A 27,418-nucleotide genomic window follows, 5' to 3' on the forward strand; every position below is an offset into this window, starting at 1 on the left:
AGCTAGGGTTTTGGGGTTTTGCAGTTTTGTTGGTGCGGTAGGTTTATTTGGGCCGACTGATTGGATCCATGGACTAAGCCCAAATAGTTGGTTTAGCTCAACGAGTCCCAAGAGAAGTAAAGTAGTCTTCGACCGGGCCCGACCATAGCTATGCACATTATTTAAAGCATTATTTTGAGAGGTCGACAGTGCATAACAAGTCAAAGGCAGTGCTCGTCCACCCCTGCCCACGAATCCAAGCATTATGTTGCATCATCACACTTCTTTTTGGTATTATTCTACGAGGTGCTTGATTGGTGGGATGTACATGTCCACCAGTAAATAGTGCATGACGTGGATATGTGTATATATATATATATACATACATACATACATATTCAAATGGAGAAAAAGGAAGCGAAGCATAGCTACAGAAAATAAAATGCTGACAGGCAGACACAACGGTCCCGAGGACCGTCATGTCGTTTGTCATCATCTTCTGTAGGTCGTAAGGATTTTCGTTCCAGATCTCTAAGGACGATTTGTTTCTTTTCTTGTGCTTAATTCGAAGAGCTCCACAGGAAGTGAAGGGAAGGGAAGGGAAGGGAAGATCAAATCCCAAGTTATAGAAAATCTCTAGTTTGGGAGAAATGTATAAAGATAAGTTTGCTTACCTTTTTCTTCTTTTTTTCTATTTAAGGAAAAAGATTATTACTTAAGGAATGTTTGGTATAGTAAACAATATTATTGCATGACAGTGACTAACTCGAGTTCAACAAACCCCTTATTAATGAGCCTTTGTCAATATTACCACCTAACTTGTCATACAAAATATCGCAGTGTAGGTGTTGGATCGATGAGGTCAACAAATAATTCCGCCATGCATGACAACAAATTTGTCACCGAAAGGAGAAGTTGGTGCCAACCAACCAGGAGGGAAGCAGGAAGCTCAAATCCTTGTTTTGGAGGAGACTCAAGTGACAAGCCACCAACCACGCATGCAGTATGCTTGTGTAGGAAAAAAAACCCCTTCACTGAGATTAAAATAAATACAACAATTAACATCACTAGGCTAGGTAAGCTTGCACTTTATAGGACATCTGATCTATGCAATGATATATATTTGAGTGAGTAATTAGCAAGATTTTAAATAGAAAAAGGAAACCTCAAGCTCCTGGGGCCATGCTTATGGGGAAAGGATATAAGAGAAAACAAACGGACATGATTACTGCGAGATGGAAGCATGCAACTAATCACGTTGATGACATTTAATCTTATGATGGTCCTCGTCTCAAGCTAATCATTGGTAGCATGGGAAATAATTGATTTAGTTTTAGATATCTTGTAAATCATAATAGTAAATTATTTAAAATTTGTGCCGAGCTAATTTAAAATAATTGTGGCATTTTGGGTTGCAAAATATGCAAACAAAAAACAGTACGGTTTGGGACGAGCACCGTCGGATATGGCAGTGTGTTGATCACAGACGTTGGATAATATTAATCAGACATCGATGGCACGATTTCCGATAAAGACTAAAGAGATCTTGGCCCCAGCAACCACTATCTCTAGGACCCACTGTTATTTTCATTCCTTTAAGCTAAGAAATAACCAAAACCGAAGAAAAAAAAGAAAGAAAAGCTGGCGCTGCTGACTGTTCGTACTGTTACCATAGCCAAAGAGCTCTATTTTGGCACTACTTTTTTTTTTTCTCCTCCTCCGAGGACCAAAGCCACAGAGAGAGAGAGAGAGAGAGAGAGTCGAAGAGGGAGAGAGATTAAACCCTAACCCTCTCTGCCATGGAGGAGCTGCCGACCTCTCGCATCGCTCGTCGGTCCAAGAAGCCGGCGGCGAGGTCGGCGTACGATGACGTATTCGGCGGGCCGCCGAGGTACGCCGTGCCGTTCGCTGGGCGGCAGGACGACTACGCCGAGATCTTTGGCGACGTGGCGAGCTCTTGCTCCATCCCCTTCCTCGATCTGCCTCCGGCGGTGATGGACGGCTCAGATGCTCGCGTTGGGAATGGCGTGGACTACGGCGAGATCTTTGGGGGGGTCGACTTTGAAGCCTTCGCGGTTTCCACTGAAGAGTTGTTCGGCGAGAGCAAAAGGGAGGAGATTCCGTCGTCGAATGGGAGGTTTGTCCGCTGAAACCCTTGATTTCTTTCTCTATTTGCTGTTTTTTGGTAGGAAAGTTGACCCCTTTAGTAGCATTTTTTTCCTTTTCGAGAGCAATTCTGGATAGTAGATAAGTTGTGTGTTTGGATACAAGGTCAAGTGACAAGCTTCGGTGGCATTCGCGACCACCCTTGATTACTGCATTTATAAGTGTCCGACTGTTGGGATGACTTTTCTTAGGTAACTGATGATTGCAGTCTAGATGATGCACAATTTGGTTGATGAAGTGAACGAGTGGGTGCTATCTAAAAATGAAATCCAATAGATGATGAGAGATGGTGCAAGTACTCTTTAGGCCTTTTTTGCTGGTACTAAGTAGATTAAGAGTTGGTCTCATCATGGTTGTTGTTTCCTATACTTCAACCAGGACTACACTCCTTTTGTTTATAAGTGCAAATGGTTTTCTCTTTGAGCTCTTTCTCTCTTTCTCTCTTTGTTTCTTTCTTTCTTTCAATGGAAGATCTCTTATTGCACTGTAGTTGGAAAAAGTACAGAACCTTATTTGCTTGACTAAATTTCTGTTGCTGCTCTTTACAAAATGATAGGGTTTCGGCCAAAAAGGGGCTGAATCAGCAGAAGATAGTATCATCTGATTTCCCTCCAGAATACCCAAAAGGAGATGGTGTGCCATACTTGGAAGAGGATCAGTTCTCATCTCACTCCTATCCTTCAGATGAAGGTGTTAGACAATTCAACGAGCCATATAATATGACAAGCCAAGAAAGAAGAGATGATCCAGTAAGCAGAGCAACTTACAGAGCTCAACCTCATACAGAGGCCACCTATGTAGTGGATTCTGGTAACCCCTTACAAAATATACCTCAAGATAATCCTCCTAAAGCTTCTAATGGCAGTACGGTCAATGGGGAGCAAGGGAAGACATGCCCTCCCAGATCTTCCAGTGATAGTGCAAAGAGTTCAGGAAGTGATTCTAAAGCAGATTGGAAAGAGTATAAGGCTACAAATCTTACCCCTGCAAATGGTCATGCAAATGTAAAGAATCACAATCGTTCTTCCAGTAATCATTCAGCATCCAGCAATGATGTGCTTTCTCCTGATGTTCCACTTCTCAGTGTATCGGAAATTAATCTACGTACACGCCCCTTGCGAGTACCACCACCATCAAGACCACCACCAAAAGTATTACAGAACCTGGAAGGATTGGGAGTGAACACTGATGCTGCTACGATGAAACTCAGAAATAATCATCAAACAAGTTTTGCTGCCTCCTTTTCCAAAAGTCATTCCCTCCAAGAGGCTTCAAAGTCTGATTCACCTTATTTCTTTGATGTTGAGGTGGATGCTAGTTCAGCTGCCGCTGCTTCTGCTGCTGCTATGAAAGAAGCAATGGAATTGGCACAAGCTAGATTGAAAAGTGCAAAAGAGTTGATGGAAAGAAAACGTGACAGTTTTCAAAGCCGAAGGAATCAGGGTCAAGGAAGTAACAAATATGCAAAAAATAAGGAAAGTCAAGTTACTGAAGAAGTAGAGATTTTTAAAGAAGCACTTTCACCAGAAAAATTGGTGAAAGAGCACAAGATTCATGATTTTATGTTAGACGAAAAGCATAAAGTCATTGGTGCAGCCAAGCCAGCCCCATACTATCACAAAGAAGAACAAGCACCATCAAGCAATGATTCTCGAGAGACAATACAAAGAGGTAGTTCTAGATCGTCTCAAGCATCCTATAATTTGGAGAAATCTGGGAAATGGAAATCAGATGATGAGTTCTATGAGCTGACTAACAATGAGGAGAAGTACAGAACACATATAGAGGTATCCGAGAAGGAAGATATTGCTGAAAAAGCAGTTATGGCAAAGATTATCAAAGACAAAGAAAATAAAAACAAATCTTCTGAAGTGGGACATGAGGTAGAAGGGAATGAGAAGCTGTGGGAAGGTAATGAAAGAAGTAAGCTGGATGCCAACTATACGGAACTAAAAGTTGGTAATGCACCTTGCAGCGAGGAAGAAATCATGGACAATCCAACTGCAGTCCTAGATGCTTCTGTACATGTGGAAAGCATACAAGTAGAAGAGGTTCATGATTTTCAGTGTGAGGAAGGTGTGAGGCTAGGAAGTAATCAAGAGAACCAATATACTGAAACGGACATAAATAAGACTTATTCAAGTGAAGAGATTCCTTCCAAATTGGAAGAAATCAAGGAGATGTCAAACACAATGCTGGATGCTCGTGTGCATGAAGTAAACATCAGTAAAGTAGAAGAGGTTAATGACCCTCAGTGTGAGGAAATTGATTTTCAAGGAACAGCTGAAGAGGCCCTTCATTCTGGAGAGGAGATAGAGAAACAATATGCGAGTGATGGACCTCCCGAATACAGAGGAAGTGAGAAAATACTGGAACCTTCAGAAGCTAGCAAGTATGATGGGATCCATGGAAGTGTCAAGGATGAAAGTAAGCTGGAAGTTGCTGAAGAGGCTTGGGAAGTTGAAGAAAGCCAAAAGGGATCAAATTTAACTGGTAGTTTGGCTAATAAAACTGCTATGCAGAATGAGTGTGAAAAGGAAAATAACGGACCTGGTGGATCATGCCTGTGGGAAGAAGAGAAACTAGAAACAACTCAAGTAGCTGGTCAGAGCGATTATTGTGCTAAGGAAAAAGAAATGGGACAAGCTGAATGTCCCCAGGAAGAGAATGGTGTTAATTTAGAGAGCACTGGATTGGTGTATGAGCAAGAAGAAATTGAAAAACTGAATCTCACAGAGATGGAATCCAAGTCAACTGAAAACATTGCGAAAGTTGAAGCGACACCGAAAGATGTTGAACTGGAAGAGGATTTGGACAACCTTGAAGCAGCACGATGGTCTGAAGAATTAGAGGAAAAAACTGAGGCAACAGCCGACACTTTCATGAGTAATTACAATGGAAAGGAAGCAAAGGGAGCCTTACCTGAAGATAAGCACAAGAAAGAAGGAGCAGAAAAAGAGCCACCGAAGCAGGAAAGTTATGTAGAGCAAATAGTGCCTCCAAATGAGTATGAGAAAGAAAGAAATGAGGAACTCACAGAAGGTAAAGTGACACTTGATTTCAGAGAAGAAGAAAAGGTGGATGCAACTACTAATATCTGCAGGATGGCAGTAAATACAAATCTGGATGATCAGCAAGCTACTTTTTTGGAAAAGAGAGTACTAAGGTCATCTCAAGATATTGCATCAAGTTGTACTGTGACATCTCAAAAGTTTAATACTGGTATTCGGAGAACAGAAGAAAAGAACAATGGGAAAAAAATAGAAAGAGAACAAGAACAGGAGAAAGAGAGGATGAGAAAAAGAGAAGACGAGAAAGAAAGGGAAAGAAAAATATTAAGAGAAAGAGAACAAGAGAAAGAGAGGGCGAGAAAACTAGAAGAAGAAAAAGAGAGGGAGAGAGAAAGAGAAAAAGACAGACTTGCTGTTGAAAGAGCAACGCGTGAAGCTCATGAAAGGGCATTTGCTGAGGCTCGAGAAAGGGCAGAAAAGATTGCAATGGAGAGGGTGGTTGCGGCTCGTCAACGAGCATCTGCAGAAGCCCGGGAGAAATCAGAGAAGATTTCTGCTGAAGATGTTGAAAAATCATTAGCTGAGAAAGCTGCTAGAGAAGCTAGATTGAGGGCAGAGCGTGCAGCAGTTGAACGAGCAACTGCAGAAGCTCGAGAGCGTGCCATAGAAAAAGCAATGGCCGAGAAGGCTGCTGTGGATGCAAGAGAACGCATGGAAAGATTTAATTCCTCTTTCAAGGAGCATTCCAGGGGTAGTGATCAGGTATCTTTTGGGACTATGTTATAATATACTTTGATGTAATTGGTGTAAAATGAATAATGCTATTACATTTTGTACACTTCCAATGTCCTCTGTGATTGTATGTCATACATTAGCTGACTCCTCGAATTCTGATTGGACTAGCAGGATGTTCAACAAGTTCCACAGTTTCAAAAGGCATCTTCTAGCAACTCTCAGAATTACCGAGATTCTAGTAACCAAGGTAATAAATAATTTCTGGAAGCATATTCTGTACTTTTTCCTTACTATATAAATATTCTAAATACTATCAGATTTCTATCTTCCATGGTGGATCCATATGAAAATCAGGAAGTTGTTTCGTGTTTCTGTTCTAATAGTAGTTTGAAGCAGGTGATGGTGAATCAGCTTTAAGGTGTAAAGCAAGACTGGAGAGGCATCAACGAACAGTCGAGCGTGCGGTATGTGTGCCCAGTATAACTGCTTTCCATGCAATTTTGAATGTCAGTATTTCTTTATCATAATTTTTTTCTCTAACACTTTGTTGCTGTTTCCAGGCAAAAGCTCTTGCAGAAAAGAATATGCGGGATATGCTGGCCCAAAGAGAACAAGCAGAGAAACATGTAATATTCTGGGTCATGATTAAGAAAATATACGGCTAATTGTAATTGTGATCTCCTTTCCATATTGATTTGCCTTGATAAAACTGTGGTTGCAGAGGCTGGCAGAGTATCTGGATGCTGATATCAGGAGATGGTCAAATGGAAAAGAAGGAAATCTGCGGGCATTGCTATCGACGCTGCAATATGTAGGCATTTTAGTTTATTCAACTCTTTCTTAAATCTAACTAAGTGATCCTAATGAAGCTTTATGCTCGTTAATAGTTTACATTGGCAGCAGCTTTCTTTTATCTATTAAACCAAACTAGTACAAACCAAACTACTATTGCAGTTAAATCATGAAATAGGACATGTTGGATAATTTTTCAGATAAACCATTTCATCTAAATTTTTTAGATGTGCACGGTAACCACCACTATTTGTTTAGATGTTCAGAATATGTTCCAAATTGTAGGATAATTTTTCAGATAAACCATTTCATCGAATATGACCTCTCAACATGTATTTTATTTAACTTAGGATTCGCTAAGGCGCCATCTAGTCACCTAGATTCTCGACCAAGTAAATTTAGCAGGTTATCCTTGGTGACTGACTGGCCAATTAGTCTTGGTGACTGCTTGGCTTATGACCTATGTGCTGCATTATAGAGCACCAAACTGTTCAACTGTTCAGCCACTCTTATCTTGTTTTAATCATATAAGATAGTTCTTTGTCAGAATAAGATTAAGATTCCCCTTTCTCATTTGGCCTTTCTTGACATTATGATAAATTTGTCTTAATGAACTCTGCTACTAAAAAAATAAAAATTATAAGGTGCTGCTGAGTAATTTTTCATGACGGTAATTTTTCTTCTGGTCAATATCTGTTCCCTCAAGGAACTTGAACTAAAAAGGTAGTGCTATTTGTACAAAATATGGACATGCAACTTCTCTGGTAGGTATTTCACCTGATATCTGCTCTATCGTTTGACAGATCCTTGGGCCAGAAAGTGGTTGGCAACCTGTCCCGCTTACAGATGTTATTACAGCTACTGCTGTTAAGAAAGCCTACAGGAAGGCTACTCTTTGTGTTCATCCTGATAAGCTACAACAAAGGGGTGCTAGCATCCAACAGAAGTACATTTGTGAGAAGGTTTTTGATCTCCTTAAGGTGGGTTCCTTTGAATGGATCCTCTATTTTTTTTTTAATTTTATTGAAGGGACCTCTAATCTTTAATAGTCACAATTGTTGATCTTTCATCTTTTTTCTTTCCTGGTACTTGGTAAAAAGTTTTTAGTACAAGAAATATAGTCTGTTAAGAGCATACATTTTATCAGTTAACTCTACTAGATATACATTTACTTTGATAATAGTATGGCTGATTGGTCTACACCCGGCTTTTCATCTGGGGATGACTGGGCCTAAATACTCTCTGAATTCTCATTTAACGAGATGTGGAGTGTAGCTGTATGTTCTTGCTTCTTTCCATCCCACAATACGATGATGCATTTTTCGATCCTACAATATGATGATGCATTAAGAGAGTTCAAGAGGTCATTTCAATTTCCAAGCTTTCCACCATCGAGTTCCTAAAGTTCTTTCAAAAAATCTATATTTGCTTCACATTTACTATATTGATGTGTAGTTTTTTTAGTACGACTTTTATTTTCTATGCTTTACTGAGTTTATATATTCACTTCGGTTAGTGAAAGTAGATGATATTAGCACCTACAATTTTCCTGCATGGAGAAAAAATGCTTACTGGTATGCATTTGCTAGTGCATCAACAGAAAAGTGCATATTTATCATGCATGCCTTGCAACTTTATTTGTTTTAGTTCAGACGAACTATTCATCTCATGCTTGATTTATCTTCAATATATCGTACAAGTACTTATCAGTAGGCTGCATGTTGCAGGAAGCTTGGAACAGATTCAATTCCGAAGAGCGATAGCAAATAGCATATCAACTGTCACTCTTCACCAGTTAAGAGTCCGCGGATTATAAGCGCGAAATGTATTTGTAAGTTTGCATACAGCAAGTTCCGTTCTCTATTTGGATGATCTGCATTATTTTTTCTCTGTAAATGTATAATCAAAGGAAGGTAATTTAGTATGGAAGACAATACTCCATCATTAATATTTTATTTGATATTTAATATTTAATAATTATTTATTGTTTGTCACTTATAATATCATTGAACTTACATATCATCCGTGAATAGCTGGGACACTGAGGAAAATTAAAAAAGGCATTTCGGAATCAATCTGTAAGCCCAAATTTGTGGAGTCTAGTTTCGTTGATAGTGGAGGAGATCAGGACGACCGACTGGAATTTCCTATTAGAACAGGCTGTTCAAAAGGATCTCCTGTTCTTCCATCGTATATTCTGTATTCTGATGGAGAAGCAAGTTTGGATTCTCGATGGCCTTTCCTTGGGAATTGCCTAAACAAATCGGAGAATGTTTCAAAGTTTTTAATACATAAAAAGAAAATCTGAAGGAAAGGACCTAAATGGAAAATAGATTTTGTCTGCTCCCCTTCCGGATTTTCGTGAGTTTGTGTTGACGAGAACTTCTCATAAATAAGTTCCGAAAGTCAATCAATAGATACCTCCTGAGATTGAGGAAAATTAGGAAGTTTGAATCATCATTCCATTCTCCACGCGACAGCCCGCCTGCTCCAGCGCTGAGTTGAAGAAGCCACCTCCATTGATCCGGGAATCCATGCACGGTGGCGAGAACACAGAGATGACATCTCTAATTGTGACGACACCTTCGACACGCCCCGACTCATTAACCATGAAGATGCAATCACTCTTAGAAGCCACCAAAGTTTCCATTGCTTGCTTGAGGCTGTCAGACTTCCGACTGGTTGCTGGGGTAGTAATGCCAGCAAGGAGATCATTTCTCAGGCAGAGAGCATTGCGACAGACATCAGTTTCTGCTGATGTTTTGATTCTCTGATTAACTTTTTGAGTTCTTAAATTGATGAATTCTTCAGCAGTGAGAGCCCTGGAGACACAATGTTTCCAATTGCATAATAGCAGCATTATCAAATCGACAGTAACAATCACATCCATAACAACACAATTGCATTTCTTTGCAAAATTCATATTATAACCTATCAACTTAAATAATAAAAATTAATTTCTGATGTTCTTCAAATTTGCCAAGAGGCTTGAACAATTTCTTCTTCTTCTTCTTTCTTTAAATTGAGAAGAACTAAGACTTCTACCTCTATTAACTGTTGACCGCCAAGTAGTCTAGAAGAAAAACATGTTAAGAAAATGTCAATTTTGATAATAGGCACATCTTGATCAAACTTACTTTCTGCTGCTGAATATAATATCGTCCTCAAATAGAAGATAAAGATCCCTAGACCTCACACAGCCAACCAGGGTTCCACTTTTCCGATCAACTACGGCAACTTCATTTATTTGATTCTCCCTCAGGATGTGCAATGTCTCAGCTAGACTCTGATCAGAGTATGCAGAAATCACCCCACCAGCATGCTTGAACCTGGGTGGACAGATATAAGATAATACCCACACCAATTAGATTACTATTCTCAGGGAATATTCATTGTAACATTTCGCACTGACTAAGATTCAATTATTTATATCCAGTTTTTGCTGAATTGAGTGAAATAATTTGTTATGCAAATAAAATTGATTCATGGATTCACATTATGTGTGTTATCCTTAACGAGTTTTTACAATCAAATGACCAAAAGCTATAGTACAGTAACCCTAAGTTCTCTTTCATCCCCATACTCACCCAAATTCCAGTAAGGACTTCTCTGCAATTTCATCAAACCAAGCCAGTCCACTGGACTGGAGGAGCAACTGCAAAACTGCATCCTACGACAACAGTAACATTGTCAACTTTATCAAAAAGAACTGCTTCTTAGAAGACTTTAATTCACCATCTAAACATGAGTAATATTTCTTCAATAGCTCTAAAAACTTTTGTAAACTTACCTGTGTGACAAAGCCGACGACGACGGAGTTCGATGACTCAACAACTGGTATAACATTTAACCTGTTGTGCTTAGCGAATAGCAGCAGCGCATGAAAGAGTGTGTCATGTATGTGAATGGGAAAGAAGGGTTCCCATAAAAATAACTTGGCCAACTCCCCTATCTGCTTAAATAGCCACAAAATAAACCAAACTGTTAACTTCTAATAGTGCAGTGCCCCTGTTGTTCTCAATGCAAAGTTATACAAGTTTATCAAGGAACATCAATTCAAGGACTAGCAACATCTTCATCCAAAGCAGACGACGAATGTATCATCTAATTTATGAAATCTGTTCATATTAAGCTCCAAATATATGGAACTATAATCCTGTTGTAAATTAAGACGAATACAGTTTTTATTTTTCCCAGAAAGAGTTAGATCAGGATGAAGGTTGATTGCATGTTACATACCTTTGTTTGCGCGATTGAAGACGTATGTTCTAGCACCGAAAGAAACCCATGATCACTAATCTTGGATTCAGCTCTCACTTTATCTAACTCCTAGCAAAGATCAAAAGGAACAGATAGGACTGGAAGGAAGCCAGAGACTTTAGCACATATAAAGAAGTATCATTTACCTCAAGACACCATAAGACCACGGCCGAGAATTCAATGAAGCCTATATCTCGATCGACAGACTTCTTAAAATCACACCAATCTATGATAATAGCACCACCCACATTGTTGTTGTACATCAAACTGATCACATCCAATACGCAGTGATCATGCTTTATCTCCAAAACTACACGTTCCAAAATAATAGTGATAAAATATCCCCCGCTGACAAGAAATCCCCAGGTTTTGACTTCGGATATAGATGAAGTTGAGACAAAATATGCGCACCTGTTGAGGAAATGTTGGGGATGGAGGTGATGGGGATGTGATCAAGAAAGGATTTGAGGGCGTAGCCGGAATCGACTTGCTGTTCTTTGCCTTCTCTATTCTCCATCATGTCTTCCTTCTTCTCGACCACTCTACCTTCAGTTGGTAACTCCATTACTTCCTCTACCTTCCTCAGATCCATCACTCTTTCTCTACTCTCCGATCCGACGCGCGGGTCGACGGCTGATGACACCGCGCCACCTCCGAGAACCCCGTACACGTGGTGGTGGAACAAGCGTGAACATAGCACGTGCGTTGAACGTGTCGATTGCAGTAACGACACAAGAAGGCGGCCCAGTCAACGGCCCGCTTTGGCAAATTTTGGCCCAGATTTTGTGTCAATGCTCTCGGGATCCCACGGCTCCTCTTCCCTTCTCTGCCGCCGTCTCTTCCTCCCTACTCCAACCCAATGCTTTCGGCCATTACCGCCCGCCTCCGAACCCACCATTTCACTCGGTTCATCTCAAGCGAACCCATTCAGCTCAGCCGTCCACAACTTTCACCCTATGAAGCTAACACCAGACTCAAAAGCCTCGTCAACTCTGACCGCCTCATCGATGCCCGTCTCTTGTTCGACGGAATGCCCAATCGAGACGAGGTCTCCTACACCATCCTCATATCTGGCTACGTTCGCGCCTCCGACCCCTTTGGCGCGCTGTCTCTCTTCTCCCTCATGCGCTACGATGAGTCCCTCATCACCGCCGACGACACCTTCGTCCTCAGCCTCGCCTTCAAGGCCTGCGCATCCGACCGATCTCTCCTCCATCACGGCGCCGCCCTCCATGCTTTCTCCCTCAAGTCCTCTTCTATCCTTTCCGTCTTCGTCGCCACGTCCCTTGTCGACATGTACTCTAAGTTGGGTTTCACCACTCTCGCTCTGAAGATGTTCAACGAAATGCCTCAGAGGAACGTCGTGTCCTGGACAACGCTCATCTCCGCTCTCGTCCGCGATGGCCAATGCCGCGAGGCTGTGAGCAAATTTGCCGATATGGGTCGCGCTAGGGTCACGTACGACTCGCACACGTACGCGACAGTTCTCAAGGCTTGCGCGGATGCTGGATTGCTTGCTCGTGGACGAGAAGTACACGCCCATGCAGCTAAGCTAGGACTCGATGCCACCCCTTTCGTTGCTAATACGCTCGCATCTATGTACTCTCGGTGCGGCCGTAGGGACGAAGGGCTCGCCGCATTGGGTCGAATGCGGTCGCGTGACGTGGCTGCGTGGACGACCACCATCGCCTCCTACGTCCAGACGGGCCGCGACGGCGATGCTCTCGAGGCGTTTGTTGAAATGCGTAGGGACCCATCTGACGTTGTCGTGCCGAACGAGTACACCTACGCTGCCGTGGTCGCCGCTTGTGTGGGGCTCGGTCGGGTCGATCTGGGGGAACAGGTGCATGGACACGTGACGAGGATTGGATTCACGGGAGCCAGGTCGGTGGCCAATGCGCTCGTCACGCTTTATGCACGTGCCGGTGACCTTGCCGCAGCGGACGCGGCATTCCGGGACACCAAAGCTAAGGACGTTGTGTCGTGGAGCGCAATTATTTCTGGGTACGCCCAAGAGGGGCGCGTCAAGGATGCATTCGATCTTCTTGAAGAAATGCGGCAGTGTGAACTGAGGCCGAACGAGTTCACGGTCGCCAGCCTCCTCAGCGCATGCGCTAGCTCCGCAGTGGTGGAGGCGGGGCGGCAGCTCCATGCGCGTGTTGTTGCAGACGGGCTTGAAGGTGCCGCCATGATCACCAGCGCGCTTATCGACATGTACGCGAAGACCGGGATCATGGAGGAGGCGGAAGCCATCTTCGAGCATTGCCGCACCAAGGACGTGGTGTCGTGGACAGCAATGATCAATGGGTACGCGGAGCATGGTCGAAGCGAAAAGGCCATTCAATTGTTTGAGAAAATGCAGCGCGTCCGGTTGAAGCCGGACAAGGTGGCATTCATCGGCGTGCTCACTGCGTGCTGCCATGCCGGGATGGTGGAGCTCGGATTGAAGTACTTTGATTCGATGAAGAAAGAGTACGGTTTGGAGCCTAGAAAGGAGCACTATGGATGCGTAGTGGACCTACTGGGGCGGGCGGGGAGAATAAGAGAGGCCGAGGAGGTGATCGATAGAATGCCGGAGAGTGAGAGAGACGGCGTGGTATGGACCGCGTTGCTGAGGGCGTGCACCGCGAGAGGAGAGGAGGAGGTGGGAAAAAAAGCGGCGGAGAGGGTAATGGCAGCTGAGCCATGGGCGGACGGGGCGCACGTGGCGATGGCGAATCTTTACGCAGGGAAGGGGAGGTGGCGTGAGGCCGCAGAGGAGCGGCGGAGGATGAGGGAGAAGGGGATAGTAAAGGGGACGGCCTGGTCGTCAGTCACGGTCGGAGGGGAAGAGAGAGGAGTCGGGGTGTTTGTGGCCGGAGACCGGAGGCATCGGAGAGGAGAGGAGATCTATGGGATGTTGAGGTTGGTGGACTTTGGAGCTAGGACGGCCGGGTGTGTGCTGGAATGGGAGTTAGAAATTGAAGAAGAATTGGCGGTTGTTAACAGTTGAATTGAATTATTAGTTGTTAGAGAGACCTCAATCTATTGATGATACTAATTCTTTGGAGTGTCAACTACCAAGAGGAACACTCCCCAATTTATTTGAAGAAGCTTGATTCCCGTTGGATCAAGCATGTATATAAATATAAATAACTATATTTTGAAGACCAAGAGCATTAACATTGTCATAAAACACATTACTCATTTACCCATTGGGCTGGGCCCAGAGAGCGTTCTTTGGGCCTATATTCGTCATCGTACCCATGGACTTGTTTTTGAGGGCCAATTGTGTCATTTCATATGCAACAAACATAAGAAACCCAATCCATGGCGCTGCCGCTGTGATAAGCCGTAGAATTAGAGGCAGAGAGATAGAGAGGGAGAGAACCAAGAGAAGTCGAGAATGGCTCTGTCCCTGAAGACCTCCTTCATTCCCACCACCACCAAGAGGCCAAATCAACTCCCTCGCCCTTCTCAGGTATAAGAACAACTCTATCCCCCCCTACAAATCTTAATCTCCTCCTCTCAGGTTGGCTAATTCTTCTGGTTGGATTTAAAGGGTCGGTGGAGTTGCCGGAAGAAGGATGGGGTGCACCCGGAGTTCTACGATGAGGCGAAGGTGTATTGCAATGGTGAGCTGGTGATGACGACGGGCGGGACCCAGAAGGAGTACAGCGTGGACGTGTGGTCGGGGAACCACCCCTTCTACCTCGGCAGCCGCTCCGCCCTCCTCGTCGACGCCGACCAGGTCGAGAAATTCCGCAAGAAGTACGGCCAGCTCTCTTCCCTCATGCAGATCCCCGACCTCAAGCACGGCGAGATCGTCCTCCCCCAGAAGAAGAAGGGCCCCGCCAAGGGCAAGGGCAAGAAATAATCACCGGTAAAAGTTCTATCTTTTTTATTTGTTTTTCCTATACAGATGTCCTGTTTTACTTTCTCGGCAATTTGATCTCCCAAATGTCTAGATTTGGTTGCCTAGTTTCCTAATGGGAAGTTGCAGGTTAGACTGCACCTGATGAACACGTGGTCCTGGCTAATAACAATTGACAATTTAAGATTGATTCAACTGGGTAGAGAACTGTTAACTATATATGAATCTTCTTTTTTGGGTCGGATAAAATTTGATTCCAGTAGGTGGGATGTGAGTCGGATAGTACCATGTCTAGAAAGATAGTTATGAGATGCATGTTATCTACCACAGATTTGGGCTGGAAAGGGCATTGAGTTGCAATAAAAATCTTTTCCACTTGGCTCTGTCATAGATTGATCCAATCTAGTAAAATACTGTTATTAATTCATACATAGCTTCTCCTAGAAGTTAGTAGCAGTAGTATAACATGTCTTGTATCTAATTATCCTGCTTCGAGCAATATAATTCCGACAACTGAGAGTTCTTACACGCAACGAAAGGTTGGAAAATCACAATGCTTTTGGAATTGTTGGAAAGACCATGATGAAAGTATATCCTGACATAAAACTTGCTCCTGAAAAGTGGAGCCATTGAGTGATTTAAGGGATGCTCCTTGGATAGGTGAAAGCACCCTATTTATCATCTATATTATTTGTTCTTTACTAGCTTGCTTTCATTTTATTTCCTCTTGTCTTTAGTTTGCCATATTTCATTCCATTCACTTGATTATGGAAACAGTCTCCCCAATGATGGGGATAAGGCTATAGATATCTAGCCCTGTAGTCCTAGACCCTCCATTTGCAGAGGCCTGATGCATTAGGATGCCTGTTATTTCGTTCACTTGATAGAATATTAAGTGATTGAAACAAATGAATAATTCCTTTGAGATGTAAAAAATATTTCTCTAGAATTTGTTTAGACCTCTCTAAATTACTTGAATTTTGATATGCAAGTATTTCTTTGTATGTATAATGTTGTGACAATGCGGGTCATGATGTTTCTTAAGCGTTCTATCTTCATATATGCAATAGTTTAAGCAAGTACTGCCAGAAATTTGTTCAGCTGATAGAGGTGTCATTTATTCAGTATGATGGTGGAAGTTCTTTTCATGAACTGTTTACAAGAGGGACAATGTTAGTATCTTTTCCTTTTCCATACGATAGTGCCATGTCTCCTCTCTAATGATTGTGATGTGTTCTGATATTGTCGCTTGCCTAAGCAGGTTCCAGATGAATCACAGATATTGTTGTTCAACTCATATGGGGGATTGATATGGTGCTATGCTGGCGGTGTTTAATGATCGCAAAGTGTCAGTATTATGTTATCTTACTTAGAGCTTAGTTCCTTGTAACTTCCATTTAATGCTCTTTGTTAAAAAAAGAGCAAAAATATACTGAGAGAAAGATTTGCCATTTAATTAAAACCATGGTGCCATGATATTCATGCAGTGGAATCCTTCAGAAAATATGTTGTGTTAATATGCAGTTAATTGCAAATTCTATATAAATCTTTGAAATATTGGTGATTGAATGGGCATTATATGCAGGATCCAGAGACACAATCAGCCTTATTTGGGCCACAACGCAACTATATTAGTATTGAGCCTGGTTGGTTGATAAGAACTCTGTTCTGAGCTACTAGTAGTTTTTGAATGGCAACCGGAAGATGGTTTTCCCTTCGTGGATTTCTTATGCTTGCGTCTCTGAGAAGTTGGGTATTGTACTTTCTGCAGAATATATGCGAGAGAATAATTTAAAATGCTATTAATGTGTTTGATCAAAGACTTCTGTTTTTTCTCGGTGAGTTATGATTCAGTTCAGATTGGGAGAGGCAGATCAAGAAGGATTTGGACAGAGAAATTTAGAATTTGTTTTCCAGATTGAACCAACTGGGACAAAAATGACTTATTTGGCCTATTCAATGATCCCAGAATTATAATTAAGCAAGCAGAGGTTCATATAATTTCGATAATTATCAATTAGGATTCTCTCTCCTTCTCAAAAACAAAGTCAATCTGAGTAAAATCAACATCACGAAGGAAAGAGAGAGAGATAAATTGAAGCAAATGAAGGGTTATATAGCTATGCTTGCATACAATTCAAGTGGACTAAATAATATAGAACTAATCTAGAATTACGACATTATCGAATCTCATGCGATTTCTTCCATCATACTCTTCAGCAAAGTGCTACAGGAACCTCGTAGCTTAGTTCTATCCTTTGCCCACTAAGATACCGTGTTCTCCCGCGACAATCTTTTTCAGGCATTATCCATCTCGAAGCCTTTATGACAAGGAAGTCAATATAAGGAACCACATAGGCATAACTCGAATCACAACCATTCTGTAATCATTGAAGTAGGAATCACTTACCCCAAATAAACAAACTAGAAGGATCCAATCTTAAAAGCCCATAAAAGCGTACTAAAACCTTCTAGGAAAAAAGTAGTAGTGCCCACCAAAACCCCCCCTTTCTTCTTTCATGTCTCATCTTGTAAGGTCTCCCAATTCCTCCTGAGATAAGAGACGAAGTTGTTATAGTGACTAGAGATCGATCAACATGGAGTTAGGATCCTGTCTTTATGCCATGATTCCTCAAGCAAGTGGCTCGCAAAGTAGACATTATTATCGTGGTTGTGGGATCTGATTCCCATTTATTTAAGGGCTTGGGGCGGGGTATATATCCTATCCTATTTGGATAAAGATAAAACGGAATGAAAAATAAAGAAAGAAGGAATTAGTGAAAGAATAAACCGTAATGGTGCTTTAGCGGCATCTATCGATTAGTTGGATAATAGAGAAGAGAAGCCAAGATAAAATTTGATGATTAAGAAGTGGTGTCTAAATCTAGTGGATTGAATATAAATCGTGGAAAAGTATTTAAAGGTTAAGCTCATAATTACGAGTAATGATGATCTAGTAGAGACAATTATGAGTGCATTATATGATAAGATTGGCCTTGGGGAGTTCTTTTACCTAACCTCACTTTGCTGCAAAAGCTCTGTGAGGCGCCAAAAGTTAGCTTTGCCGAGGCCAAGCCGTTCAAATGTCGCTCTCGCTCCTCCTTCCGCCTCGCTTTCGACTGCCCGTGTGGCGTGTAGTGCTTTCTCTGAGTCAGTAGCCTCGAGCTCCGATCCCGTCGACTCACCACCGACATTTATTAATCTCCATTTCTTTTTTCCTTTTTCTTGTCCTCGTTGTAATTAATCGTTGCCTCGTCTTCACACGCTTGTTGGAAGGTTGACTTGTCTCGTCACACCTCACACGTGTCTGCACGTGCTTGTTGGGTCTGACGTGGATAAAATTTGTCAAAGCGACCACTTCTAGTTCTAGGCTTGGCTTCTTATTGTGGGCTGAGGACGTGGTAATCTTGTTTAAGATCAGTTCTTTTTTTAAAAAGTTCCCACAGAAGTGTGTGTGTAAAGAATGCTATTTTAATTAATTCTTAGTAAAAATGAATCGTAAGACTGGGTTCAGCTGCGTAATGTGTGGCTAGGAAGCTGAATCGGGTGAGTTAACGGGTTAGCAGTAAAAATTTCCTGCAGGGGGGGTCTGCAGACGACCTCCTCCGTCTCATTAGTCTTCTAACTCTGGCTCACGAGGCCGCTGCCTCGTCCGTACCGGCTGGGTTCTGTCCCCCGTCAAGATCCACGTGATCCCGGCCGTACAAACTGGTAGGGGCCTCCTATCTGGATCACTGGACTTGGAGGAGCTCCGATTGGTCCATTTCACAGTAGCAACTAGCAACTCCTACTTGTAAGTTTGGGTCTTAGTCTTATCAAAACATAGAACAAAAGTTTGGGTCTTTGGAAAATTTCCAACCTATCAATAACTCTTAAGAAAAAAAGAAATTATAAGAGAGAGAGAGAGAGAAAAGGAGGTTACTTACCTGCATCTCTTTCTCCCACATCCATGTCAATCTGTGACTCAGAAAAGGTGCCTATAGATCGGCTGTAGGTCTGTCTCTCGTCCTGATTGGCATCCAATTTCCTTGCATTTTTTTAATCTTTTCTTTCGTTTATATATATATATATATTTTTTAAAAAATTTTTGTCATATAAGTGCATTATACGCATAATGTACACTAATTAATGTATAAATCTCAAAATCCTATAAATAATTATTTTAAAAAAGTGCGTGGAATAAAACAAAGGAAAGGAAAGGAAATAAAAGCCATCTATCTCTATCTGCTGTTATAAAAAGCCGAGCTGCACACTTGCGAGAGAGTTCACTCTTCTCCACCCGCTCAAAGCTCGATACATCCACCGCGAAACACCCCAATCTCACTCTTCTTCTTCTTCTTCTTCTTCTTCCACCTCTTTGATCTCTTCCCAGCCGTCCGAGCCACTGATGGAATACGTGAAGGCGGAGAAGGATACCTCCTCCTCGACCCGCCTCCTCCTCCGCCGCCTCAAAACACTAGCTCGCCTCCTCCGCTTCCTCGAGGCCCTCGCCGCCCTACTCCTCCTCTCCTGGTCTTCCCTCCACCTCCCCGACGCCGCTGCTCTCCTCCGCCGCCTCGCTGCCGCGCTCCTCAGCCCCCGGTTTGTCTTCTTCCTCGGCAACGCCATCGTCCTCCTCCTCTTCGCTGACTCCCGCCACCTCTCCTCCTCGTCCTCACCCTCCTCTGCCACCACCGGAGATCTCCACCACGAGTACCTCGATCACCTCTATCGTTCGCCGGCGGTGCCAGCGGAGGAGGACGTCGCGTTCGAGGACAAGAAGGCCGTGCGCGTGGAGACCCGGGGGAAGTACCGGAGGAGCAAGTCAGAGAGGGTAGCGCCCCGGCGGGCGTCGCCGGAGCTCCGGCGATCGGAGACGGAGATCGGGAGGAAGAACGAGGAGGAACCGAAAGGACCGGAGGATTGGATTCAGAGCGCCGAGGACGCGGAGGAGTTCCGGCGCACGATAGAGGCGTTCATCGCGAAGCAGGCGAGGTTCCACCGCGAGGAGTCGATGGCGATCGTCTCCTCCGCAGGGGCACCAGAAGCGACTCTTGGAAAATAATCATAATAATAATAAAATTATATAAAAGTGAAATTTCCTGTGTTATTATCGACTCACTTTTCTACTCCCACCCCCCAAAAATATATTTTTCTACCCATTTTCCTTCCACCATGGACGAAAATGCCCATGCCTGTTTTATTATTATTTAAAAAAAGAAAAAAGAAAAAAAAGAGGGATGGTCGGACGGATGATGGATCCACCAAGATGGGATTTAGTGCAGGCTGTGATCAGTCGTACATATATGATAAATTTTTAATCCTCTCTCCTAATCTTATAAATTTTTAATCCTCACGTTAAATTTATAAATTGTTAACTTAACAGTCGAGTATGCCACACGATTCACGGGACAATACAGCAAGGGTGGGAAAGGAGTGAAGGGAATTAATTCTATATTCGTCGTTCACTAATGTCATATATTCTCTATTAAGCCCACGTAGCGTTTCCTTTGCCTGCTCCTTATTCTCTAGAAACAATTTCGACTTTAGAGATGTTGGGCAATTCAGCAAACAATCCTTGGCTTGATCCATCCATGTCATGGTGACAGTATCCTTGGCTTCCTCTATAAGCTCCCAAGCCTGCCCTTTTTGGCGTCTGCTTCACTTGTTCACATCCTTTGAGTTCCATAATAACAAAATTAATGAGGAGCTAATAGTAGAAGAGAAGGTAGAACCATTTGGAATCATCTTTCGTTAGTGCAATACTTGATTTTTAGTATTAATTTCGAGGTAATCATGGCATCTTTCTTTTTCCTTATTAGGTGATTCACCATTATTATCGATCATCACTGGGGCAAAGTCTACTTTCCTTATTGCTCAAAGAAAGCCACTTTAAAGTGCATTTATAAACATATATTTATTATCATTGCCCTCTCTTTTGGCTTGGTTTTACATAGTTATCTCCACTAAGATCAAAGAGTAGATAATGGAGTGGCTAAGGAGAGAATATTATCCACTCATCAGATGCCTACTACTTTCCTAGTTGCGACGACACCTTTCAATCCATGTAGGATTCTAATTGTTCCACATAAAAGGAGGAGTTCAACATACTTATGTCTCCTCATCATTTCCAAACACCTCCATCTTATATTAATCCAGAGGGCCCTTGTAAAAGAGAGAGAAATGAGCAAATTTTGGGATGTGCATGGTTTAGTGGATGAGGACTTAATATAATTCTAGTTCTTTGCATCTTGTCGTAATTGATCCTGAATTATAGAACAATTAGGTCCTTTTTGTTCTCATGCACGTACGCCACGCCCTCATAAATGAGCAATATGTTGACTGTTTTTTCCAAGCTTATTTCCGGACAATTTCATCAAGACAGTATTCAGGTTGGAATTTTTGAAGCATACTTTATTTATTTTTTATTTTTTGGATTGTCTTTAGTTGTGGAAAATTGACATGCTACCAACAATTACACGATATATACAAGTCAACTCCTCCATCTGGATTTTTGGAAGACAAGGTAGAGGCCACATCCCTGAAACATGCAAACACTTGTGACCTCCCCTTCCAAGCAATAATATATATCACTTTCTAAGATGTCCCTGATAACTTGGAAATTGGAAACAAATCGTCCTCTACATCAAATCTCCTGTGGGACCATGAGTGTACGTATACGATTTTACCTCAATAGATAACATTGCAGACCTTAAACACCGAAATCATAGGTAATCCAAGAAATGTCTATGGATTCACTATTCTTAATTTTACTTTATTGGTTGGATTATAGAGATGATATAGTATTAAGAGAGAGAGAGAGAGAGTGTGTGTGTGTGTAAAAGTCATATATTCTCTACAGAGGGTTTCTTCCAAAAGGTAGAGAATCTATACTCGTTTGTCTCAGACATCCACTCATCCAATGGCATATCCTCTTCTTGCTCCCATGGTGAAAGTTAATTGATAACATGTATCCCTCTAGAAAAACACAAGAATTTATTCTCCTTGTCAGCGCCACCGCCATTAGTAGGACTCACGTTGTTGGAGCTCGCTTTTAGCCAGCTTTGGGAAGAGCATTCGATGTCTTCGTAAAAAATAAGCGTTACTATACTGGGGATCGATGTTTGGAGAGATCATCATGGATGTGATAGGGACAAAATTGAAAGGGCATATATCTGATTAAATTTAAGGTGGCATTTGGATATGGCAGACCTGTTAAATCTGATTAGCTACATTTATCTCTTGAATTTGAATAAAATAAGTTAAACCAATTTAGGGAAAATATAGTATTTGAATGTAAACTAATTTAGTGGATCATAATTGGACGATGTTTAGAAAATATTTTGTGAAATGATCGAGATGCCTTTTTTTTTTATAGTGGAATAGTGGATGAATAAAGCGGAGAGAGTAGAGTAGAGAGAGAGAGAGAGAGAGAGAGAGAGAGAGAGAGAGAGAGAGAGTTACATTACAATAATTAAATTTATTAGTAAATATAAAATATTAGATGAAAGAAAAAGAGGAAAGAGAAGAATAGATTTAAATAGGTTGTCCTAAACTAGTTTTAATATAAGCTGTTGTTTAAATACTAACCAATTTAGTGCTCACTAAACTGATTTAAAGTTATGCTTAAACCACGTCCAAACAGGGCCGGCTGCCCGGCTTGAATTATCCAAGACTACTTTGAATCAAACTCAAATAATAATACGTCAACATGTGGCAATTTATTAAGGAAACCCTTGATTGTTTCTCTATCCAACTCATAAACTGGATAGAATTCAACCTTATGATGCCACGTCTACACTGTCTATAGAATGATTCCAGATGTTTGTAAAGTGTTTATGGAATGCCTTTTTTTTTCCATATAGGAAATGGTAATTCAGGTACACCGACACGTATGCTAAGTCTCCAGTAGAATAGAGCTTGTTAAATCCAGCATATATAGCATATATATATATACATACATGGACATCTTGGTTTTTTTCCTTTACCTTCATATGAAAAGTAAAGCAGAATCCATACGATTTCATCAGCGTCCCAGTGATTTAACTTAAGCTGCCTCTGCAAACCCAACTCTTGAGTTACCATAGTCAAAGACAGTGTGGTAGACTCCCATGAAGACATCACCCAAAATCCTGGAGCAGTTGGAAATAAATGGTTTGACATGAAACTCACCAGGCAATGGAAACAAAGGACGACTGGAGAAGGGAGGCAGTCTTACCAGAGAGGACCACGAGGTGGAGGGACGTCCATGGCTGTGAATCCACTAATGCACTGGGCTGCGGGGCCCTCGCCAATCTTCATGATGTACTGCACAATTGACAAGCAGGGCAAAAGATTATGAGATTATGTGAGCATGAGAGCATAAACCCGAACTAATTTTGCACCAGAATAGCAACACGAATTTTGGATTATGCATTTAAACCACTGCTTTTTCATTGACTGTAATGATAAAAAGAAGGACAAACACTTGGCAGCAATAGATACAGGTGATGAAGAAACTAGAAGAAAATTCAAATGACTCAATCACTTCACAGGCAGCCAGTTATAATTGTGGTTGTATACATGTACTATCAAAGCAATTACTAGGCCAGAAAAGTAGTAGACAAATTATTATATCAGGTCAAAAATCAAGGGACTAGACCCACATGTCGGCTCTGATAATCCAATAGACACATTAGCAGGTTTATGTATGCAACTAAATGTAGCATTAATGAAAATTATTGCCAAAAAACTGCAGACATAGCAAATGTAAAATTACACAAAATAGTGACTAGTGATAATCATGAAAAGGCACACTACCTGTTCTGCTTTGAGCTCAAACTTTTTGCCACCTATGGTGAAAGTGACGTCAGGCATGGAGGCAATGCTTCTACAATCCACAGCTGATTCTCCCATGGGACTAGGCAGTTTCTCGCATAGCTGCAAAGTAAACTCAATACATGACTTATTGTGGGACATAAATAACAAACATTGACAAGGATTTCACCCCATTGATAGAATTCACTTATATTATGGCATGCATACAAATAATAAACATCGACAAGGACTTCACCTCATTGATATAATTCATTATGACATCCTGGGTTTGGTTCTGCCTGAGTTGGTTTTGCATCCATACAACTGCCATCTCACAAGCAGTACACATGGCATCATTGAGAGCATCATCAGATCTTTCAACACTTTTGCTAACCACACTCTTGATGCCAAGACTGCATCAATTTGAGTAAAGGTATAATTTACATATGCAGAACAATAAAATGATCAAAATAACAAAATATCTAGGCAACAATGCAAATTGTTGACTTACCTAACTCCATGAGTTCCATCAAAGGCACAAAGTCCAATTTTAGAACAGATTTTTGATGGTTGTGTCTGCAAAATAAACCAGAAGAAACAAAATCCAATTTTATGCACCCAGACAGCATAAAAGATGCAAGAAAAATTGGTAACCTAACACGCAGAAAAGATAAGCACATGCCCAAACCTCTGCCAATAACAATTCTAGAATCTGTTGTCCATATTCAGCAACAACTGTTTTGCACTCTTGGCTCACAATCCCGGAAGCCCCTATCTTTTGGTTAATCTCAGTAATTATGGTCTGCATGACAAATATAGCAGAGTTTTTTAGAGATAAGAAGTAGCACCAAATTAAGGTGAAACATTTCAATTATGAATGATCCCCTAGGATCAAATAATTACCATCAGCTTACTATGATAACTGGATCAGAATAGTCTTATATGTATTCATATACATGTATCAGACAAGCCTACATATGTATATATGTTTGTACATAGCAGGATTTAAAACATGTATCCTAACTTCAAAGGGACGTGAAAAGATGATTAGGATAAGAATAGGAAAGCTCAATAGTATGACATGATAGGTATATCACCTATTTCAATTAAACTAGGATTCACACCAAGAACAACCAGAAATGCAAAAACTCTAAATCACAAGTTAAGGCTCCGTATGCCTGAATATACCGTTGGACCAGCAATCAATGAAGTTCCAGAGTCTGCAATGGCCGCACAACCTCCAGCACAAAAACCTGACAGCGAAGCGTGTTAGAAATCATTTTGAGAAAGGAAAACTTGACAAACAGCAAGAATAAAGTGCTACCAGTTGTCTGGCTACCAATAAGGACATCTCCCATGTCAAACTGCAACAAGTAATATCAGGAACATCGTTAAACCAACAGAATTTGTTAATGAAAGGTCAAAAGTTGCACCAAGTTAGAATGCCTGTTTCAATATGCAACAAGTTGGACGACATAAAACAAGATAGAGATCAACCTGCCAATAACCTTTCTGGGTCACTGGTACATACGTATGTTTGCCTTTATAGTGATTAGGATCAACACCTCCAAAAACAATTTCACCTCCCTCTCCTTCCTCTGCATTTCTATTAAACCAGAACGAGAAAACAGGTTCTTTGACAAGACCCTGTTTAACCATGTTATACCTAGAAAGGCCGTTATATGAGCAATACTGTCCAAACCATAGTTTGCCAAGATAAACAGGCAGAATAGCATGTAATCAGTTGTAGCTAGGCATTTTCTTATGGTGCACATGGTATTCATAGATGAAGCCAAAGAAAACCCCATGATTGTCCTTGGTAGTCTTTCCAGAATTTGTTGACAATTGGAAGTTTCAGACAGATAGTAAAGCAAACTTGCAGTATTTCATGTATACAGGAAAAATGGGAGCAAATAATACGGAACACCTAAGCTGATCACCATTGGTGTCTCCAGATAATAAATAATCAAATTGCAAAATACAAAATCTAAACTACTGCTACAAGTGGCATTTACTTCAACAGTAATGAGACAAGTCAGTATAATTAACTAATCAACTTAGATCAGCAATAACAGAGTTTGATTTTCTAAGATTAAGTCAAGACACTTTTTTTTTTTTTTGCGGTGATGGAAAAGAACTCAACACGTTGTGACGATGTCAAAAGTCCAATCATGCACTTGCCTATTCTTGCTAGCTTTTGAAAAAGTGCAGGTTCCATGGGCTTCAAAACAGCAAAAAAGGACTTTCGTCCCAACGACTAGTCTTTTCTTCAATGCTAATATTTACACTCTCACGTTGCAAAATGTTTAAAAAGATAAGTCAAGAGAAGATAGCATACCACACAGGGACAGCACCTCCGACTGATATCTCTTGAAATCCAAGTCCAAGAATGCCATCAAATTTTGCTGCCACAAAAGTGACACTTGGCTCCCTCGTGGCTTCAATAAAATCCTGCGGAAACACCTCATATCAACCCGGACTCCACCCATCTCCTTATGAAAGATATATATCATACATATATCACTAGGACGAGAATAGTAAGTGATTAAAGACAGTCAAATCACAAATTGATCCAGTTCCATAGTGAAGAGCAGGATTTAAGGACCTGAGTTTTGACAACTAGATCGCCGAGCATAACATGATCTTCGCTAAAGAAACCAGAAATTGATCCAGTTCCATAGTGAATAGATGCAGATTTTCCTGGTCAGTAAGAAGAAATAAGGAAGTAAAGTGTATGATAATTGTATAGTTTCAAAAGATTTCTGACCCATCTGTGCAAGTCAACAAGTATTTTTTCTTTACAAGAGTAGTTAAAAGGTATTCGCTTTCTACTCAAGATTATTAGTGGCATACTGAACGGTATATGTGATTAAAGACAGTCAAATCACAAATAGTCCAACATTAAAACTTGTGAAAGTAAGGATCTTGAAGCACACAAACCATTTTTGTGGTAACTGCTTGATCGGCTTGACTTATACTTGGCATGAAAAAAGCAAGCAATCTGCATTCCAGAATGAAATTAATTATCAATCCACCAATCCAAACTCAATCTAAACCGCATGCATCATTCCAAACTTAACACAGAATGAATCGCTCACCGAGAAGTAGCATTTGGAAGAAGGAACCCAAAGGTTCGAGCTTCCCGTGTCAAAGATCACGGTAAATTTCTGCGGCGGAGAGCCAATTCCAATCTCCCCAAAGTATTGAGCATTCATGTAGTTCTTGAGCGCTACGATGTCCGCCTCCTCTCCATCCTGGAAGCCACCTAGAATTCCATTCTTTCGGGCCATGAGTTGTTTCCCTTCTCCAGCAACAATTCGTGCGGCAATCCGACTATTCTCATCCATCGGCTTCTTCTTTAGCCCGATCCTGATCAATCCATCGGCCGATGCAAGCGGAAGCAAGAGGATCGAGAGAAGAAGAGAGATCGCGAGAACTCCATGCCTCGTCCCCATTGAAAGCTACCGATCAGAAACGGCGAAACCTAGAAGTTAGAATCCAGTGCAGATCGCTAAATCCAACGATAATTGAAGGCGAAAACAAGAATCTCAGCGAATAAACCCAAGAAACCACCAAAATATTACTCGAATCTATGGAGAAAGGACTCACCGATGAGAGAATGCGCTGATAGAAAAGAGGAGAGGAGAGAGGCCTCGTCCGAAGGAAGCAAAGGAGCTGACCTACCGTCCGCAGCACTCAAAGCTCACCATCCGATGCGAAAGTAATATATCAAGTTGGTGCGCAGAGAACTCGGCCCATACATTTTTTTCTCGTCCGTCGAATCGTTTCTTAGGATAATCTCATCAGTTGGATGACATCTCTTGGGTTTTACGTGACGCAAAACTGG

General features: G+C 41.5%; 6 protein-coding genes across 8 annotated transcripts; 4 read left to right on the forward strand and 2 right to left on the reverse strand.

The window, feature by feature from the left end:
* Positions 1-1,639: 1,639 nt before the first annotated feature.
* Positions 1,640-8,684, forward strand: LOC140769927 (uncharacterized). Its single transcript, XM_073110832.1, has 8 exons — positions 1,640-2,116; positions 2,702-5,918; positions 6,063-6,138; positions 6,288-6,355; positions 6,452-6,517; positions 6,613-6,702; positions 7,487-7,663; positions 8,411-8,684. Exons 1-8 carry the CDS (start codon positions 1,779-1,781, stop codon positions 8,444-8,446), a joined length of 4,068 nt encoding a protein of 1,355 aa, XP_072966933.1. The 5' UTR covers positions 1,640-1,778; the 3' UTR covers positions 8,447-8,684.
* Positions 8,685-8,870: 186 nt separating this feature from the next.
* On the reverse strand, positions 8,871-11,550 carry LOC140770272 (SNF1-related protein kinase regulatory subunit gamma-1-like). The gene is made up of 7 exons (XM_073111369.1): positions 11,355-11,550; positions 11,090-11,253; positions 10,923-11,012; positions 10,474-10,635; positions 10,271-10,353; positions 9,821-10,012; positions 8,871-9,505 (listed from the first exon to the last, which is right to left on the reverse strand). The coding sequence occupies exons 1-7, from the start codon at positions 11,533-11,535 to the stop codon at positions 9,124-9,126; spliced, it is 1,254 nt and encodes a 417-aa protein (XP_072967470.1). The 5' UTR covers positions 11,536-11,550; the 3' UTR covers positions 8,871-9,123.
* Positions 11,551-11,608: 58 nt separating this feature from the next.
* Positions 11,609-14,107, forward strand: LOC140770271 (putative pentatricopeptide repeat-containing protein At3g47840). Its single transcript, XM_073111368.1, has one exon. The coding sequence runs from the start codon at positions 11,803-11,805 to the stop codon at positions 13,933-13,935; it is 2,133 nt and encodes a 710-aa protein (XP_072967469.1). The 5' UTR covers positions 11,609-11,802; the 3' UTR covers positions 13,936-14,107.
* Positions 14,108-14,243: 136 nt separating this feature from the next.
* Positions 14,244-16,282, forward strand: LOC140770275 (large ribosomal subunit protein bL31c). Of its 2 annotated transcripts, none has more exons than XM_073111371.1 (3): positions 14,244-14,403; positions 14,485-14,805; positions 16,058-16,282. In XM_073111371.1, the coding sequence occupies exons 1-2, from the start codon at positions 14,329-14,331 to the stop codon at positions 14,797-14,799; spliced, it is 390 nt and encodes a 129-aa protein (XP_072967472.1). In that variant the 5' UTR covers positions 14,244-14,328; the 3' UTR covers positions 14,800-14,805; positions 16,058-16,282. The 2 variants fall into 2 exon arrangements, with proteins under 2 accessions (XP_072967472.1, XP_072967473.1); XM_073111372.1 differs by lacking the exon at positions 16,058-16,282 and adding an exon at positions 15,922-15,941.
* Positions 16,283-19,044: 2,762 nt separating this feature from the next.
* On the forward strand, positions 19,045-20,109 carry LOC140770274 (uncharacterized). The gene has a single exon (XM_073111370.1). The coding sequence runs from the start codon at positions 19,184-19,186 to the stop codon at positions 19,838-19,840; it is 657 nt and encodes a 218-aa protein (XP_072967471.1). The 5' UTR covers positions 19,045-19,183; the 3' UTR covers positions 19,841-20,109.
* A 2,365-nt stretch (positions 20,110-22,474) lies between these two features.
* LOC140770507 (aspartic proteinase oryzasin-1-like) lies at positions 22,475-27,340 on the reverse strand. Of its 2 annotated transcripts, none has more exons than XM_073111725.1 (14): positions 27,181-27,340; positions 26,670-27,032; positions 26,512-26,572; positions 26,177-26,271; positions 25,910-26,022; positions 25,069-25,237; positions 24,896-24,935; positions 24,760-24,824; positions 24,260-24,373; positions 24,083-24,147; positions 23,828-23,984; positions 23,575-23,694; positions 22,994-23,082; positions 22,475-22,907 (listed from the first exon to the last, which is right to left on the reverse strand). In XM_073111725.1, the coding sequence occupies exons 2-14, from the start codon at positions 27,024-27,026 to the stop codon at positions 22,823-22,825; spliced, it is 1,530 nt and encodes a 509-aa protein (XP_072967826.1). In that variant the 5' UTR covers positions 27,027-27,032; positions 27,181-27,340; the 3' UTR covers positions 22,475-22,822. The 2 variants fall into 2 exon arrangements, with proteins under 2 accessions (XP_072967826.1, XP_072967827.1); XM_073111726.1 differs by having other exon boundaries at positions 26,670-27,055; positions 27,181-27,337.
* Positions 27,341-27,418: the final 78 nt, after the last annotated feature.

This window comes from Typha angustifolia, chromosome 11 (assembly GCF_048772165.1).
Source record: "Typha angustifolia cultivar Huaian chromosome 11, ASM4877216v1, whole genome shotgun sequence".
Taxonomy (NCBI): Eukaryota; Viridiplantae; Streptophyta; class Magnoliopsida; order Poales; family Typhaceae; genus Typha; species Typha angustifolia.

Bases quoted from the DNA above. Each gene is read 5' to 3' on its own strand.
- LOC140770275 (XM_073111371.1), top strand. From the start codon at position 14,329: ATGGCTCTGTCCCTGAAGACCTCCTTCATTCCCACCACCACCAAGAGG. The intron at 14,404-14,484 runs GTATAAGAACAA...TTGGATTTAAAG, and splicing joins AACTCCCTCGCCCTTCTCAG to GGTCGGTGGAGTTGCCGGAA.
- LOC140770274 (XM_073111370.1), top strand. From the start codon at position 19,184: ATGGAATACGTGAAGGCGGAGAAGGATACCTCCTCCTCGACCCGCCTC.
- LOC140770271 (XM_073111368.1), top strand. From the start codon at position 11,803: ATGCTTTCGGCCATTACCGCCCGCCTCCGAACCCACCATTTCACTCGG.
- LOC140770507 (XM_073111725.1), bottom strand. From the start codon at position 27,026: ATGGGGACGAGGCATGGAGTTCTCGCGATCTCTCTTCTTCTCTCGATC. The intron at 26,272-26,511 runs GTTTGTGTGCTT...CTTACTGACCAG, and splicing joins AAGCAGTTACCACAAAAATG to GAAAATCTGCATCTATTCAC. The intron at 22,908-22,993 runs GTAAGACTGCCT...CAACTGCTCCAG, and splicing joins CCACCTCGTGGTCCTCTCTG to GATTTTGGGTGATGTCTTCA.
- LOC140770272 (XM_073111369.1), bottom strand. From the start codon at position 11,535: ATGGATCTGAGGAAGGTAGAGGAAGTAATGGAGTTACCAACTGAAGGT. The intron at 11,254-11,354 runs GTGCGCATATTT...TGGAACGTGTAG, and splicing joins CCCCAACATTTCCTCAACAG to TTTTGGAGATAAAGCATGAT. The intron at 10,013-10,270 runs GTGAGTATGGGG...CTGTCCACCCAG, and splicing joins AAGTCCTTACTGGAATTTGG to GTTCAAGCATGCTGGTGGGG.
- LOC140769927 (XM_073110832.1), top strand. From the start codon at position 1,779: ATGGAGGAGCTGCCGACCTCTCGCATCGCTCGTCGGTCCAAGAAGCCG. The intron at 6,518-6,612 runs GTAATATTCTGG...CTGTGGTTGCAG, and splicing joins GAGAACAAGCAGAGAAACAT to AGGCTGGCAGAGTATCTGGA. The intron at 7,664-8,410 runs GTGGGTTCCTTT...TGCATGTTGCAG, and splicing joins AGGTTTTTGATCTCCTTAAG to GAAGCTTGGAACAGATTCAA.